Genomic DNA, 13882 nt, shown 5'->3' with positions numbered 1-13882 from the left:
AGATGGAAAGAAGATAAAGTCCCTACCATAGAAGAATGGCAGATGAAGTTAATGGACTATGCTGAAATGTCTAAAATGACCGGAAGAGTCAGAAATCAGGAAGACCAAAATTTTAATAAGGAATGGGGGGAAAATTATAACTTATCTTAAAGACCATTGTAAATAGTTAAACTCGTTAGTAGGATTGGAATATCACTTGTGATTTAAGGTTGAATTCTGGACATAATGGAAGAGGTAAAGGATTTGGAGCATCATAAAAGATGACGCGGGTGGCGCTGTGGGTAAAAAGCCTCAGCGCCTAGGGCTTGCCGATCGAAAGGTCGGCGGTTCGAATCCCCGCGGCGGGGTGCGCTCCCGTTGTTCGGTCCCAGGGCCTGCCAACCTAGCAGCTCGAAAGCACCCCTGGGTGCAAGTAGATAAATAGGGACCGCTTACTAGCAGGAAGGTAAACGGCGTTTCCGTGTGCGGCTCTGGCTCGCCAGAGCAGCGATGTCACGCTGGCCACGTGACCCGGAAGTGTCTTCGGACAGCGCTGGCCCCCGGCCTCTTTGAGTGAGATGGGCGCACAACCCTAGAGTCTGTCAAGACTGGCCCGTACGGGCAGGGGTACCTTTACCTTTACCTTTTAAAAGATGCTGGAGGAAATGATTACTAATAGAACCCACAAAGGGGAGGTTGGAAGTCCAGGAGATTCCTTGGAATTTTGTCTAGTTTTTTTTTACTATTTATATTTGATATATCTCTGTAAAATTTTAATTTGAAAATTCAAATAAATAATTTTTTTGGGGGGGGGATTTGGCTCTTTTAGACTGTTGGGATTTCAGATCTCACCAGCTGCAAAGAGCAGCTACTGTGTTGACCAGTGGCGTAGCGTGGGGGGTGCAGGGGGGGCCGGCCGCACCGGGCGCAACATCTGGGTGTTAGGGTTAGGGGGCGCAAATCCACGGGTTAGGGGGCACAAATCCACGGGTTAGGGGGCGCAAATGACTTGCCTTGCCCCGGGTGCTGACAACCCACGCTACGCCACTGGTGTTGACATCATGTGATGTCTCTGAGCGTGAGACAGGAAGTCTCTGCCAGTTTTCATGTAACTGGAGAGTTGCTCAAAGTGTGAGTCAAGTCGTAGACTCTTGTGTTTGCTGCTTAAGAGAGCAGTCATGCTTGTAAGAGCTGCTTGTACAGTCTTAATAAAGTAGTGAGTAGGCTACGGGCTGTCTCTTTCTTCTGTGATGGGATGCCAGAAGATGAGTGTGCTCCTCTCAGGAGGGAGGGGTCGCTTATTACCGGTCTCTCTGGACTGAGGGAGGGTTCCAGCCAGAGAGTGACCACCAGAAAGAATCATAGAAACATAGAGTTGGAAGAGACCACAAGGGCCATCGAGTCCAACCCCCTGCCAAGCAGGAAACACCATCAGAGCACTCCTGACATATGGTTGTCAAGCCTCTGCTTAAAGACCTCCAAAGAAGGAGACTCCACCACACTCCTTGGCAGCAAATTCCACTGTCGAACAGCTCTTACTGTCAGGAAGTTCTTCCTAATGTTTAGGTGGAATCTTCTTTCTTGTAGTTTGGATCCATTGCTCCGTGTCCGCTTCTCTGGAGCAGCAGTCTTGGGAAGTTGGCCCCTTCCCGGGGGGGCATTTTCCCAACATAGACTTTATGCCGCTGCCCTCATAACTATGCATGGCGAGATCAGAAGTGGGTCCTTGGGTTTCTGCACTTCCTCCTTTACCTTCTCTCAGCCCGAATAGCAGTGAACATCTAATCCAGGGGGACTCCTGGTCTTCCAGTTTTGAGTCAATCCTACTCTAGATACCAGCCCCAATTCCCTGTTGTACAAATATTTGCAAAGACTGATGGCCTTCGTTATTATCCTTCCAGTTCACTCTGCCCTCCCTATTAGTGCGGCAATACAGTACATCTCATTCACCTCACCTCCTTTTTCTTACCACTACTTGCATTCACGATTACCATTCAGCCCACGCCAATTACTGATTGTGAGCTAGAGACAGAAAGCAGAAGGAATAGCGGCATTTTCTCCTGGATCAAATTCAGCAACCACAGCTTCCTCTTGACCTATACCTGCTCCAGCAGATTCAATAGACTGAACCTGAGAGCGGGCGGCGGGGTGGGGGAGAAGCAAAAACGTCTACCACGGCTTATGTTTTCTTATCTCAACGTACAGGTTATAACCTCAATCTCCTTGAGATGAATGCCAGCCATCAGCTTCCATTCTCTAGCCGAGACACAAACGAAGCCACTAAGACAGAACGAGAGAGAGGGTCACAGGAGAAGACCAGCGAAAAAGAAATCTCGCTGAAGAGGCCACCACACTGGAAGATGAGCAGTACACTTTTCAAATGTCTACAGGGCTAGATATTTAGAGATATTCCGTAAAAACAGACATCACATATTCTGGTGACAGGCCTTGAAGCTTGCTGGAGCTCATTTTATGTTAGCATAGAATTTAGATGAGAGAAAGAGCTAGAGTATGAAGGACCTGATTTAGAGAATGCCAGGGGCCTGTGGGGCTAGAGGCAAGGGAAGAAATACTAGGTCCATCTCACAAGAATTACCGTACTTTTCACTCCATAAGATGCACCTGACCATAAGATGCACCTCAACTCACAGTTGTGCAGCTTCTTTTGCAAAGGGGAAAAGCCCCTTTTATGAGGATCAGCTCAAAGTTGTTGAGCTTACTTTGCAAAGGGAAAAAATCCTGTTTTTATGGGGTTCAACTCACAGTTCTGCAGCTTCTTTTGGAAAGGAAAGGGAGCCGTGTCTACAGTCTCCAGACAGATAATCTAATCAGCCAGTCACGTGTCGCTGGGGAAACAAACAGCCTCCGTCTGCAGAACATTCAACAAGTAGGCCTGGGTAAGGGGCCGGGGCCAGAAAGGGAGCCAGCGATCGACCACACATTCGCTCCATAGGACGCACAGTCATTTCCCCTTACTTTTTAGGAGGAAAAAAGTGTGTCTTATGAAGCGAAAAATACGGTACTTGACTAGCTTGGATGAGCAAAACTCGGCCATTCAAGGTCCTACACCCAGATTAAAACATTGCTGGAAAATCTGAACTTGTGGGATGATAAAAATATAGGGTTTGGGGGCAGAGGTGGGTGGGGAAACACAACCTTCACTGTCCAATTTGGAAAGAAGAGAAACGAAACAGCAATTCCACTTCCAACAAAGGAGAGCACTTATAATCAATGAAGAAGTTGGATCTGCTTCTGCTTCTTCTTTTTAATGACAAGATGAGCCAACAAGTTATTTTAAGATTTCTACAAGCAATTATAGAACTGAGGCAGTATCTTCTCCATAAAAGATAACATGTTATACAAACTGCTTTAGGATTTGACGAGCAGCTAAGAAAGAATAATAAGTTTTTCTTTTCTTAATTGAATAATCACTAGAACAAGGATGAATTATCTTTATACTCAGATAGTCGCTGTAGTCAAACACCACCTGTTGTTCCCACATTGTATTCACTTGTGTGTTAAGCAAGTACAATGGCTGTCACTTTGAATTAGTAATCTTGAATATATGATATTCAAAGGACAGAACATGGCAAAAAAAAGGAATGAAATGAATCTTTGGGACTAGGAAATTAGCATTCCTGATTCAAACGCAAGAAAGTGTTTTAAAAAATGAACTTCATACATAATTACCTTTGCAACTGGCCTCTGTCAAATAAATCCTGATGTTTTCATGTACATGAAAGCTAAAATATGCACACAGTTTTAAAATCTCAGTCATTGCCAAGCAAATTAAACGTTAACTCGGTTCCCAACTCACCCCTCCATTGCCATTACAACTCAAAATGCCATACAATTCACTTTCACTATTCTATCAATGAAGGGTTAGGTACTTAAGTACCAGTATATATGTCTCACTTCTTTTCCCTGTTGATCAACTCACACATTCCTCATCAAGTCCTGACAGTTATGTGGCCAAAGCTCCTTTATGTCAGATATTTGGGCCAAAAACTTCTCAGCAATAAAAGCAGCAGACAATTCTAGAGCCAATAAACCCTTTTTAATGCCAGCATTAAAACTATAAACCTTATTGATCATACAGTGTACCTTGGTTCTCAAACTTAATCCGTTCTGAAAATCCGTTCCAAAACCAAAGCATTCCAAAACCAAGGCATGTGTTCCCATAGAAAGTAATGCAAAATGGATTAATTCATTACAGACTTTTAAAAACAACCCTAAAACAGCAAATTGTCATAGGTTTTACTATCTAATGAGACCATTGATCCATAAAATGAAAGCAACAATCAATGTACTGTACTATAAAATAAATAAAACAGTATTGTAGATGATAAAAATTACCAAAAAAAATAATCTTACCTGCACTGATGATAGTTATTGTTTGGATGGGAGGGGCTTTTATCCCTTTCCACAGTCACACAATCAATCAATCAGTAGCTGAACTGCATTCCACACAGTCACAAAAACAAATTAACTGAAAACATCTCAAAAACGCAAAATAAATAGCAAAAACAAAAGTGCCAGACTTAATCCATTCCAGAAGTCCATTTGACTTCTGAAATGTTCGAAAGCCAAGGTGCAGCTTCTGATTGGTGCAGGTGCCCTGGAAACAATAGCTGACAGCCGCACTGGATGTGCAGCTTCTGAAAAACGTTTGAAAACCGGAACACTTACTTCAGCATTTGAGAACCAAGGCGTTTGAGTACCAAGGTATATACTTACTATGTATCCTGTTAAAGTGAAGCTAGAGGTCTTATGATATTTGCCAACAATGGTGGGTTTGAGGCAGTTTATACACTAGGGAGGAACAAAGAATGAAGAGGGAGTAACTCATACTATTGGTTTGTGCTTTAAGAACTGAGATGTGGAATTAAACACATCTCATCCATACGGATCATTTCCCGGTCTGGAATCACAGAGCACACAGAACTCACTGTGAGTGAGATGTACATGTCTGTGCACATTGCACAAGAAATAAGGAAAATGAGTTCCAGGAAACTGGAACGTGTCCAGAGGAGGGCAACCAAAATGGTCAAAGGCCTGGAAACGATGCCTTATGCGGAACGGTTTAGGGAGCTGGGCATGTTTAGCCTGGAGAAGAGGAGGTTGAGGGGTGATATGATAGCCATGTTCAAATATATAAAAGGATGTCACATAGAGGAGGGAGAAAGGTTGTTTTCTGCTGCTCCAGAGAAGCGGACACGGAGCAATGGATCCAAACTACAAGAAAGAAGATTCCACCTAAACATTAGGAAGAACTTCCTGACAGTAAGAGCTGTTCGACAGTGGAATTTGCTGCCAAGGAGTGTGGTGGAGTCTCCTTCTTTGGAGGTCTTTAAGCAGAGGCTTGACAACCATATGTCAGGAGTGCTCTGATGGTGGTTTCCTGCTTGGCAGGGGGTTGGACTCGATGGCCCTTGTGGTCTCTTCCAACTCTATGATTCTATGATTCTATAAGTTGCTCACTGCTTCTGTTTTGCACACAATGCTATAACATATGATCTGCCTCCAAAGGATACCTGCACAGAAGCCTTTCTTGCCCCCAGCATAATTATTTGCCAACAACTGGATGTTCTAAAGTAATATTTCACACGCCCCATGAAAACGCCACACTGCATAAGTGGATTTTGGGCTAACATCATATTGAGTATGTTTCTGAGCACAATTCAAAGACTTGGTGCTGACCTTTGAAGCCCTAAACAGCCTCAGCCCAGTATAGCTGAAGGAGCGTCTCCATCCCCATCATTCAGCCCGGACACGGAGGTCCAGTTCCAAGGGTCTTCTGGCATATTCCCTCACTGCGAGAAGTGAGGTTACAGGGAACCAGGCAGAGAGCCTTCTTTGCAGTGGCGCCCGCCCTGTGGAATGCCCTCCCGTCAGATGTCAAGGAGATAAACAGCTATCTGACTTTTAGAAGACCTCTGAAGGCAGCCCTTGTTTCGGGAAGTTCTTAATGTTCGATGTTTTATCATGTTTTTAATATTCTGTTAGGAGCTGCCCAGAGTGGCTGGGGAATGAATGAATGAATGAATGAATAAATAAATAAAACTATTATTATTATTATTATTAGTGAGGGGCAATGTAAACAGTGAACACCAAACTGGTTCTGCTCCAATTCTTTTCTGCCATGCAGATTGGCAGGTGATTAATGGGGAACTTACAATGATCAAGTCAAGGAAAGTTCGTATTATTGTTTTGAGCCATTACAACAGAATCATAAAATACATATGTGTGAAACAGAAAAAGAGAACCAATCAATTGAATCGACAGGATTTAAAATATTCATTTAGCCAGTGTGGTGTAGTGGTTAAGAGTGGTAGTCACGTAATCTGGGGAACCGGGTTCGCGTCTCCGCTCCTGCACAAGCAGCTGCTGGGTGACCTTGGGCTAGTCACACTTCTTTGAAGTCTCTCAGCCCCACTCACCTCACAGAGTGTTTGTTGTGGGGGAGGGAGGGAAAGGAGAATGTTAGCCGCTTTGAGACTCCTTCAGGTAGTGATAAAGCGGGATATCAAATCCAAACTCCTCTTCTTCTTCTAAAAGCTCCCCTTAACATTTAACACTGATCTGATTCAATAATCAGACACATTTGTGAAGAACATCTGAACAATAGGATGAAACTCGAGTCATTGTCTTCCAATAAAGGTAAAAAAAGGTAAGGTAGAGGACCCCTGGATGGTTAAGTCCAGTCAAAGGCAACTATGGGGTGCGGCGGCCAAGGGAGCGAACGTTTGTCCACAGACAGCTTTCCAGGTCATGTGACTAGCATGACTAAATCGCTTCTGGCACAACTGGACACAAGACAGATGGCAGAGCACATGGAAACGCCATTTATCTTCCCGATGCATCGGTACCTACTTATCTACTTGCACTGGTGTGCTTTCAAACTGCTAGGTTGGCAGAAGCGGGACAGAGCAACAGGAGTTTACTCTGTAGCGTGGATTCAAACTGCCGACCTCCTGATTGGCAAGCCCAAGAGGCTCAATGGTTTAGACCACAGCACCACCTACTCCCTTTCTTCCAAAAATGACTGTATGGATCTTATCACTCATCTGCCCCTTATCAGATGGGATCAACAAGCAAAATGAGTATCTTTTAAACTTTCCGCCTCTTATTCATTTCAGACTCCCATATTCATTTTCTATTATTTTCATCACCTTTCTTACCATAGTGAATGCAATCTCTTCCATCTCTAAATCTCTTCCCATCTAAAGCTCTGTTATACAATAACACATTCAATTCGGCGCTGAGGAAAGATGGGTGCCTCAATATATAAAAACAGTCAACAAAAAGCACTCAAGTAATAAAGGTCCCTTTATATATATATATAAAAATGGAAAACTTATCAGAAAAATACCACCATGCATGATTACACAATCTGATTCATCAAGCATGGTGCCAGACATGGATTTCTCACTCTCTCTTTTTTTTAGAGATAGAGGGCTGAGGAAAGAAGATAAATAGCCTTATATTGGCAATGCCTTAAATAAGGAATGCAGAACCTCTGCTTGTTGTTGGACTCCAATTCCCAGCAGTACCAGGGATGATGGGAGTTGGAGTCCGATAACATTACATATACAATTGATTTGTATATTACAAATCAAATGATATTACAATTGATTCTATTGCAACAAGTAATCAAAAGTAATGATTTACATCTTTATTTTTAGTCACATTTCCTTAGTCAAGCAAATTTCCAGGCACACACTTCTGAAGCAAATCTGGTACCCAAGCTTTAGCTAAAGCATTAGTATTATTTATTTGCCAGTGACAACAATGCTTAGAGAGTATTATTATTATTATTATTATTATTATTATTATAATATACTGCCCTATATCCACAGGTCTCAAGGTGGTTACAACATAAAATCACAATATAAAAACGCAAAATACACACACAAAAAGAATAAAAACAAAAAAGTCCAATAAGGCATTGGATGGCAGCCAGCCAAGTGTTGGAACGATTAAGAAATATTCAAACTGGCTTTGCAACTTGTATTTTGCACACAGATCGGAAGTTGTGACATAATTTACTGTAGAACAGGTAAGAGTGTTGAAAACATAGTTCTGATTAAAGCGTAGAAGCATCTTTTCAAAATGACGCATGATGAATTAGGCTAGGCTTTCCCTACTTACAATGGGACTCGCTTGTCTGGAATGAAGTTCAGAATTTTGAAGATTTACCACTGAATGCCTATAGAGATTTCACAGATAATAATAAAAAAGGCATAATTCAAATCACTAAGTGGCGCAGCACTGCGAGGAAATAAAGGTAACACTTTTCAATGCAGGGAGAAAAGCAGGGACTTTCATTAGGTGACTTGTCATTAGGAGCCACTGGGCTCCGAGGAACTGAAATGAATTTTTATTGCTGTAAAAGAAATTTCCAGATAAAAAGCCATCCATTAATGTGCAACAGCTAAGATCGCATCATTAAACCATTACGGGGACACAATGTTCCGAAGTAGAATATCACAGCTCAACTCTTCCTTTTCGATAGTTAGAAGTGGGCAATAAACCTCACAAATTCATGAGAGGAAATGTCAGGAGCGTCTGTGTTGCCTTTGCTGTCGAAATCCAGCCATTCCTGGGAAATTCAGACACTTTCTTCTCTCTTTCTTTGTTTAGAGCAAGAACAGGGAGGGGGTGGCCCAGGAAGGGCTCTGGGGCAGGCCAGAGAAGCCTGGAAGATTGTATTTTGCCCCTGGATCTGCGGTTCCTCATCTCTGCACTAAGAAAACTCCCCTTTTCCTTTGTAAACTCAACTGAAAGAATCCTCTTTTTTTAAAAAAGATGTTGTTGTTGTTTAGTCGTTTATTCGTGTCCGATTCTTTGTGACCCCCTGGACCAGAGCACGCCAGGCACTTCTGTCTGCCTCCCGCAGTCTGGTCAAACTCATGCTGGTAGCATCGCGAACACTATTCAACCATCTCGTCCTCTGTCGTCCCCTCCTCCTTGTGCTCTCCATCTTTCCCAACATCAGGGTCTTTTCCAGGGAGTCTTCTCATGAGGTGGCCAAAGTACTGGAGCCTCAGCTTCAGGATCTGTCCTTCCAGTGAGCACTCAGGGCTGATTTCCTTAAGAATGGATCGGTTTGATCTTCTTGCAGTCCATGGGACTCTCAAGAGTCTCCTCCAGCACCATATTTCAAAAGCATCAATTCTTCGGCGGTCAGCCTTCTTTATGGTCCAGCTCTCGCTTCCATACATCACTACTGGGAAAACCATAGAAATACCATGCACTTATCTATCGAGAATGCTTTCTCACTGGCAGATTCACACTATGGATCTCCTTGCCGCTGGAAAGAATCGAACCCTGCTGCGAAGCATCCTTTGTTTTTAGCAGGCACAGCTAAGCTGGCATAGGATGATAAATAACACATCATTTTAATACAGTTGTAGCTTGGGAACCAAATGCCTTGGCATTCATATGCTTTGGCTCCCGAATGCCGCAAACCCAGAAGTGAGTGTTCCGGTTTGCAGGTGTTCTTTTGGAACCCGAATGTCTGGCGCGGTTTCTGTGGCTTCCAATTGGCTGCAGGACCTTCCTGCAGCCAATCGGAAGCCGCACCTTGGTTTCCGAACATTTTGGAAGTCAAACGGACTTCCGGAACAGATTCCGTTCGACTTACTAGATACAATGATATTTGAGACATCTTATTCTACCACCTTTTGTGATATTGTTGGAGTTTTGTTTCTCTTTGAATATGGCATCACAAACTACCCAGACACTTCAGAATAGAGACTGGATTAAAGCCCACACACTGGTTGCTGAATAGAGATTGTCTCGGATGTGCCATAACGTTGAGGTAATAACTTTATCTTTGTGTCTCAAACTCTCACCAAAATAAAAGGCTTCCAATAGTCAGCATCAAACAACAGTGGAAGCTTAAAATCAGCAATTAACACCAGGTTGTCTTTTACCCATTGAAAGGTCTGTCTTTAGCTTCTTACCCTTGTATGGTAAGAGAAAGTCGAACTGCAAACACACAATGCTTAAAGCGTATGTATCACCAAGGTCGCAAATAAAGGGTAGTTTCACTTGAGCACCATGGTTGAAAACTGATCAACATTCAGGAGGTTCAGCTGCCCCAAAGCCTCCAGTCATCACGCCCTCTATCAGCATCTTAAACTCTTGAAAATTATGTGAGCGCTTACCCTTCCTAGCTCCTTATCTTCCAGTGCCAGGACCCCAGTACATTCTGTGAAAAGTTTCACTTTGACGACAGGCCGTGGATGTGTGGTGGTGAAATCCCCTTGAGTTCCCCATCTGCAACAAAATAAATGACAATATTCAAATTCCAAATGCATTAAAAAGCAAGCGTTGTGGCGGTGGCAATCTCTCGAGGCCCCTGTAAGCAAGCACAGCATTTGTACTTCCCTACAGAGTTGCTACCTCCATCTGAAAACTCAAGTTCCCAAGACGGAAGAGCTTTCACAATTCTCCTATATTGGTTCTGTAATTAAAAATCATCCAATGTGGCAGATGGCATAATGAAAGATTAACTATATTCGGGGAGTTTGTAGCACGAAGCAGATGGACTTCTACAAATTTATGTTTGGGTAAGTTTGTATTTGTCCCATTAAAATAAACCGAAGGTGGTTAAGATTAATGGTATGGCATTGAACTTGCTTTTCAAGCTTCGTATACAATTGTCTAGTGCAACCCAAGTGTGTTCTTAACTCAGGATCCTGGCGAACACTACATGTGGGCTAATAGTGGTGTCATGCATTAATGATCCTATGTGTACACAGCGGATTCCACAGCACAGGAGCTGCAGAATCAAATTATCTGCATTTGCTGTCGATCTCCCTGCAAGGAGAAAACAGCTTGCCAGATCATCCCTGGAGGAACACCCCCCCCCAACTGATTTGCAGCAGCTGGCCTAGAGGCCAGACTTTTCGGGTGGTAGATGGGGAAATCAAATAAACAATCAAAATTTATGGGTTGACGTGGTCAGGGACTTCTGGGCTAGGGTGCTGATTGCTGTTCTTAAAACTGCTGAGCATTGTTTTGTTTTGTTTTATTGTTAGTGTGCTGCGGGAGTTTTGTACTGCTGTTATGGTGGGCTTTTTGGAGGGGTTACATGTTGTGCAGAACATTAACATCTTATAACATGTCACAGAATCATAGAATGGTAGATCTGGAAGAGACCACAGGGGTCTAATTGAACCCTCTGAACTGCAGGCATCTTTTGCCTGAAGTGGAGCTTGAACCCATAACCCTGAAATTAAGAGTCTCAAACTCTACCAACTGAGCTATCCCAGTGGTGTAATACATTTATTAAGTTTAAATAATAATAATAATAATAATAATAATAATAATAATAATAATAATATTCCTGTAATGTCCCAGGCAAAGTTGACACCCCTCCCCGCACTCATCACAACACTACACACTGTGTAGTGTGTAGTGTCCACATTACATGTAATGTCCACATTACATGCAAATATAAGGCATAAATCAATGCATGGCAATGCCTGAACAACTCTTTGATGACACCCAACCTATTATAAAACACATCTTCAATGGTAGCGCACAACATGGGAGCAGAAGAGTTAATGCAGTGCCTGTAGTTGCTATGGCAGGATAACAACAACAACAACAATTTATTATTTATACCCCACCCATCTAGCCGGCCCTCCCCAGCCACTCTAGGAGGCTTCCAACAGGATATTAAAAACACAATAAAAGATCAAACATTAAAAACTTCCCTAAACAGGGCTGCCTTCAGATGTCTTCTAAAAGTCATATAGTTGTTTCTTTCCCTGACATCGGATGGGAGGGCGTTACACAGGGTGGGTGCCACTACTGAGAAGACACTCTGCCTGGTTCCCTGTAACCTCACTTCTCGTAGTGAGGGAACCGCCAGAAGGCCCTCAGAGCTGGACCTCAGTGTCTGGGCTGAACGATGGGGATGGAAACGCTCCTTCAGGTATCCTGGGCCAAGGCTTACACAGAAGACCCAGTGAATTGCAAAAGCCACATGCTAACAGGATTCTATCTGTGCAACAAGGGACACCAGTCGTCACGAGGTCTGGTTGGGGAGGAGTGGCTCCTTAGTCAGAATTCTCACATGGTAGATTCCCCATGCCAAAATTTCCTGCTGATAGACCCAATTGTCTTGATTTTTCACAATGAAAAAGTCATCTATATTAAACAATAGGGTTGCTCCTGAGGCTGCATTTCCCCCCATATTTTGATTTAGAAATATTTTTTATTTACTCACTGAAGTTATTAATTGCCCAAAAGCTCCTGTTCTCTGGGCATCCTAGAAGAAGTCTCAAATGAAATAAAGATTACTGACTAATACACCACACAACAGGCACCAATACTACAAGCTTCAAAATTCCTGGGCATAAACCAAACCTGTCAAAAGACAGCAAAACTGGATTGCAAACATCAGATTGTAAAAAACCCGGGACTTTCGTGCAACTGACAATATAGTCAATATTATCACCTTCAGTCTGACCCTTAGTCCTCACAAATCGAAGTTTGTGTCTGCCTTCAGCACAGAGCTTCTGCCTTGCAATTCCGCTGTCATGGGATGCAATATGTCAACTGTTGTTAATGGTGCAGTACGTCAACTGTAAAAGTTACTTATCATGTCCTAGTCTGAATCTGACCTTTCTGTTACCAAGACCACAAACTTACAGTACCTTCCTAAAGTAAGCAAAAGCATGTGCTGCTATAACAACTGGATTCTCTTCCCTTCCACTAGTTATGCAATTGTGCCAATTTCACAGCGAACTTTACATAAACATGCAATTTTTGATTAAGGCTTTGATGTTTTGGAGATAGCAGAAGTTATGTTCCGTGGCTTCTGCCAGGAGGGCAGAAAAGGGTCATTTAACTTCTGACAGAACTGTTACCTCTTACAACTGATCCAATGCAACTCTGTCAAAGATAGCCTAAGTGTTTATTTTATGAAGCTACGCAAGCATTAGATGCCAGAAGAAATATTTTCTACTCATATCCTTGACTCTACCTCTGCCTTTTGTGCCTGCTAGGAAAACCTAACTTCTATTTACTTAAAATATTCATCTTATATCTTTTGGCCACTCACAGGGCCCCCAAGGCAGGTTTGGGTTAGTTTAAAATTTATTTATTTTGTTTTGCAGATTTATAAACCTCAAAGCTACGAAAGTGGTGTGCAATAAGTTAAAAAACAAAAGATGCAGACTCAGTAAACTAAAAGCAGTAAAACAATTTCTACAATTCAATTCAGTAAAATGAATGGGTCACACTTCAGGCAAAGCCTTCTTCAACAAACACAACTTCAGCGGCTATCTGAATATCAAGATAGTTTGTTCTTGACTACTACTCTATTCTGAACTTAAAAATGGAAAGCGTAATGCTGGCGGGTCAACAAAAGAGATTTAAAGACTCTCTCAAGGCAATTCTAAAAAATAAAAGTAGTATAAACACCGACAACTGGGAAACACTGGCCTGAGAAAGCTCCAATTGGAAAACAGCCTTTACCAAAGGTGCCGTGGGCTTTGAAGACACTCGAACACAGGACGAAAGGGAGAAACGTGCTAAGAGGAAGACACACTTGGCAAACCCTCACTGTGATCAACTACCACCCGGAAACCAATGTCCCCACTGTAGAAGGACGTGTGGGTCCAGAATTGGCCTCCACAGTCACTTACGGACTCACTGATTAAACCGTGCTTATGGAAGACTATCTTACTTGGCTACAAGTGATTGCCAAAAAAGAAGGAAGAATATCAAGATGCTAGGTGCTTGTGTAGTTCCAATTGGTATCGAATTCAAGAGGGCTGAAGCTGCAACAATTAAAGTCTGGTTTCTAGTACAAACCGCCTTCATATTGGATCCATCTAGCTCGGCACTGTTTGCAGTGACTGGCAGTTAACCGCCAAGATTT

The 13882-nt window shown here is 42.7% G+C and overlaps 1 protein-coding gene across 7 annotated transcripts in view; it reads right to left on the bottom strand.

Annotated features, from left to right (window-relative positions):
• CADPS2 (calcium dependent secretion activator 2) overlaps positions 1-13882 on the bottom strand; it is a 343854-nt gene that overhangs the window by 168888 nt on the left and 161084 nt on the right. For all 7 annotated transcript variants that reach the window (XM_083399351.1, XM_083399353.1, XM_083399352.1 and 4 more), the window contains exon 7: positions 10152-10263. In XM_083399351.1, coding sequence (XP_083255477.1) covers positions 10152-10263 — 112 coding nt within the window. The remainder of the gene's footprint in view (positions 1-10151; positions 10264-13882) is intronic.

Source organism: Podarcis tiliguerta (assembly GCF_965153285.1).
Source record: "Podarcis tiliguerta genome assembly, chromosome: 10".
In the NCBI taxonomy this organism is placed as follows: Eukaryota; Metazoa; Chordata; class Lepidosauria; order Squamata; family Lacertidae; genus Podarcis; species Podarcis tiliguerta.
This window is presented reverse-complemented; position numbering and strand designations above follow the sequence as displayed.